The 4,044-nt window shown below is 46.0% G+C and overlaps 1 protein-coding gene across 1 annotated transcript; it reads right to left on the bottom strand.

The window, feature by feature from the left end:
- Positions 1–1,829: 1,829 nt before the first annotated feature.
- On the bottom strand, positions 1,830–3,475 carry LOC128117325 (gamma-crystallin E-like). The gene is made up of 3 exons (XM_052749246.1): positions 3,467–3,475; positions 3,133–3,375; positions 1,830–2,102 (listed from the first exon to the last, which is right to left on the bottom strand). Exons 1-3 carry the CDS (start codon positions 3,473–3,475, stop codon positions 1,830–1,832), a joined length of 525 nt encoding a protein of 174 aa, XP_052605206.1.
- Positions 3,476–4,044: the final 569 nt, after the last annotated feature.

Raw genomic sequence — 4,044 nt, 5'->3', positions numbered from 1 at the left:
AGAGATTCTCCAGCTATCTTGGAGCTTGAAAGTATATTGGGTGAGTAAAATATCAGTCAAAAATAATCTAACTATTGTATTCTAATGTTTGAGATTTTGGAGGCAGTGTATTTGCTTGCTGATTGGTATTTTTATTGAAGCAGAAAATATTTTTGCTCCAAGAAAGGACAGGGAAAGTGCAAATTATAACCTCCAAAAAATAAATAAAATAATACTGATTTTTAAAAAATAAAATAATTTGCAGTCCTTATTACATAATCAGTTATTTAGTTCACCATGAATTTACTTCTAAGAGTTGTCGTTTTCATTATTAAAGCAAAAATCCATGAGCTGTATAGAAATTCGCTTTTTCCCCTTTTCATACAAATATATAAAATACAGTATTTGTACATACAGAGAACCCTTTGGTATGACAGAATGCTTGCTTGATTTCATTTCATGACTCCTTGCAGAAAAATCATCTTGAGTTTCCCCAAACAAGCCCCCACCCCAAGTTCCTCTTTTCCTTTTTTACTGAAGGAATTGTTACCAAAATCTATTTGTGAACTCAGTGTCAGAAAGATTGCTCCAAGTTTGAGGATAATATCTGCCAGTTCCACGATGTGCTTATGAGCTTTGCAGTGCTGCTGTGTGTTTCCCTAACCACGTACTCTCAGCCTTTACTCTACACAGTGTGTACCTGTTTCCACCAGCCCACATCACCAAGTGCTGTACAGCTCCATTATAAATGACATTTGAAAGAGTCTTCTGGCTTCTTTTAAAAGAGGGTTCTGGGAGCTGAGGGACTCTGGACTTAGGGAGCCTGCATGGGACCAACCTAGGCCCTCTACATGTGTGTGACCATTGTGTAGCTTGGTCTGTTTGTGAGGCTCCTAACAGTGGCAGTGAGATCATGACCTGTCCCTGACTCTTAGCTGACTTTTGGGAACCCGTTCCCCATGCTGGATTACTTCCTTTAGCCTGATAAAGGGGGGAAGAGCTTGGTCCGACCTCAACATGATATACCATCAAGCCCATTGGAGGCCTGCCTCTCTTTGAATGGAGAGGATAGAAGAGTGGATGGGGAGGAGGGTAGATGGGAAGTAAGGGGGTGGGTGGAGGGACGAGAGGAGGGAGGGGAAACTGGTCGTTATGTAAAATAGATTAAAAAATAATAATACAAAAGAAGGCCCTTGGTTCCTAAATCTGTGTTCTTAGCATATAAAATATTTAAACACCTCTTCATTCAGCCCCAAGTTTTGGACTTTTTGGATGTATCAGGCACGACTATGCTAACAGATAACTCTCTAATTCTGCCTCGCACTGATGCAGTTTTATTCACCATTCTCTTTCATTCAACCACCCCAAAAGAGTTTCAAATGAGAGCACGAAGGATGAAAGCGAACGCTCTACATGGGAGCTTATAGAACAGCTTCCGTCCGGGATACGGTTAGAGCAAAGCCACTGTCCATGACAGAAAAAAGCAAACACATGCAATCCACACCAGAGACTCCAGAGAAGAGTATTATTACTCCCATCTTCACAAATTAGGAAACTGAGGCACAGAAATGCCAAGTGGCTTGCCCTACCACATACAGCTAGTTAGTGGTTGGGGTCCAGGTTCCTGAGGCTGAGCTCCTGGTTTCTCATAGTACAACACCCACTGAATATAAGAACAGCCATATTTTTCCTGTCTGCAATTTAGCTGTGCCCTTCCAAGAAGGCTGAAAAAAAAAAAAAAAAAAAAAACAAAAAACAAAAAACAAAAGCCAGAGGACTCCATTACTGCATGGAACACACAGGAAATATTTTATTAGCTTCCAAATGATGAAAGGGCAGAGTAAGAAATTTCAATAGAAATCCATGATTCTCCTCAGGGAGCCCACCCTGGCATTCATGGCACCCCAGTCGTGGTAGCGCCTGTATTCTTGCGGCCTCAACAGGTACTGCCGCCCTTGGTAGTTGGGCATCTCGTAGAGGACCCAGTAGCCCTCCAGCACGTGGAAGGAATAGAAGTCACTGAAGTGGAAGCGGTCCTGGAGGTGGGAGCAGTCGTCGGTGATCTCTACCATCTGGCCTCTGTAGTCCTCACGTTCGTAGATCCTGATCCTGTGAGAGCTGGACTGTGGGACACACAGAGTAGACAAGAGGGTGTGAGAAAACCTGACCTGAGCCTGGTAATCCAGCACGTGCTGCCTGGGGGATGGGAGTCCCTTATCTTTTCTATACCAAAGGGGACGAAATTCAAAAAGTCAAATAACAGCTGTCAACGCCATGTAAGTCACAGATTGATGGCTCCTCCAGTAAAGCTCGACCCACACCCTCTCCTCCATCTATCCTAGAGATCAAGGGCACCTTAAAATTTAGGTTGAGAGGGGCTGTGGTGGTGCACATCTACAGTCTCAGCCTTTCAGAGGCAGAGGTAGGAGGATCCCAAGTTTGAGAGTTGGGGGTCAGACTGTAATACACCGGAAGTTTGGGGCTAGCCTTGGGTGCATTCCGAAGATCCAGGTAAACACAGCAATGAAATGGAAATAAATGAACAAAAGATTGGAGTTCAACTCTCAGTTCTAATGTGTTCTGGCAAATCACATTTACAAAGTCCCAAACAAAAGGCCTGTGCAGATCAAGAGTGTAAACTGTTGACAGCAAAGGAAGTTCAGGCTGCCTGTCCTGACTACCCTGTTATCTTGACCCCACTCTGTCTCTGCCCCTACTCAGCAGGTACTACTGTCCAGGATCTTTTTCCACCACCCGCTCCCTCTGTGGGAAGGATTCTCATAAGCAACACAGTTTGAGGAAAGAACAGCTGCTGATAAACTCCCATCATTCCATGCATTCAGTATATTATAGCTTCCAAGAGGACTTGTGTGTACGGCCAAATTTGACCTTTACAAAGCCTGGCACACACACAGGACTCACCAAAGGAAACCGCAGACATTTCTGCTAAATGGGAAAACTGAGGAGCAGTTCTCGAGGCCTAATATGGGTCTATCTTAAGGGCTTTCAAGTGTCAAAGGTTTGCTGCATTTCCCTGAATCCTAGAGAATCCCCACAAGGAAGGTGGCGGCCACCCCATCCCTCAGCTCAAAGTATAACTAGATGAGGGAGAAGATGAGATCGAAGGCCACAGGGATGTAGGAAGGGACTCACGTGGGGGATGAGGCGGCAGGAGCGGATGGAGTCGCTGAAACCCATCCACTGCTGGTAGTCGGGGTAGTCCCCACGCCTCAGGAAGTACTGGCAGCCTCCGAAGTTGGGCTGCTCATAGAGCATCCAGCAGCCACTGTCCACGCGCACAGAGTTGCAGCGGCTGAAGTAGGGCTGCAGGTTGGAGTGGTCGCTGCTGCACTCATAGTGGCGGCCCCGGAAGCCGCGGTCCTCATAGAAGGTGATCTGTAAGGTAAGGCAAGGCTCAGAGAGAGGCCTGATGGGGCCTGGACCCAAGGGCAGGTCCTTCCTGAGGTCCTGCATGCCTTGGACTCACCTTCCCCATGGCTGGTGTTGGCGGTTCAGATGGGATGGTGCTATTGGGTGTGTAGGGCTGGGAGCAGGGTCTATATAGCAGGAGGGCTGCTGCGTTAGCAGGATCAGCACAAAAGGGGCACGCGGTGGGACTGGGCACTTTCTCTCTTTTCTATATAATGACTGTGGGGGAGGTGTGGGTTATTGTATGTTTTCTCTTGGTCTCTCCAGAGCTTTCGAATGCATGACGAATCATTGACCTCGTTAAAAGGGTCACTTGATGCAGCTTGGGTCTTCAAATGATGCTTATCTGGGAAACTGACATTGAGTAAAGATACTTAACTAGCTAACCATTGTAATGAAATGGTTTATTAAACTTTTTTAAAATCTCCAGTCAAGGAGAATTTGAATAACAGTGCATGATAGTGATAAGATCTACTGTCCCTAGGAACTTGAGGCTTTTAGGCTGGAGAAGAGCTGAAAGTGTGGCAGGTGAGGATGGATGTGCCTTCTCCACATGGTACTCCAAGTGGGGGTGGAGATCACATAACTAAGGGGAGATAAGTGACAGAAGGCAAGGTTCCAGGAAGGTCTGATTGA

The sequence above is a fragment of the Peromyscus californicus genome, unplaced genomic scaffold, assembly GCF_007827085.1.
Source record: "Peromyscus californicus insignis strain IS unplaced genomic scaffold, ASM782708v3 Scaffold_21__1_contigs__length_65335640, whole genome shotgun sequence".
Lineage (NCBI taxonomy): Eukaryota > Metazoa > Chordata > Mammalia > Rodentia > Cricetidae > Peromyscus > Peromyscus californicus.
The sequence above is the reverse complement of the archived record's forward strand: the minus strand, read 5'-3'. Positions and strand labels throughout refer to the sequence as shown.

Bases quoted from the DNA above. Each gene is read 5' to 3' on its own strand.
- LOC128117325 (XM_052749246.1), bottom strand. The intron at 2,103-3,132 runs GTGAGTCCCTTC...TGTGTCCCACAG, and splicing joins CCTGCCGCCTCATCCCCCAC to TCCAGCTCTCACAGGATCAG.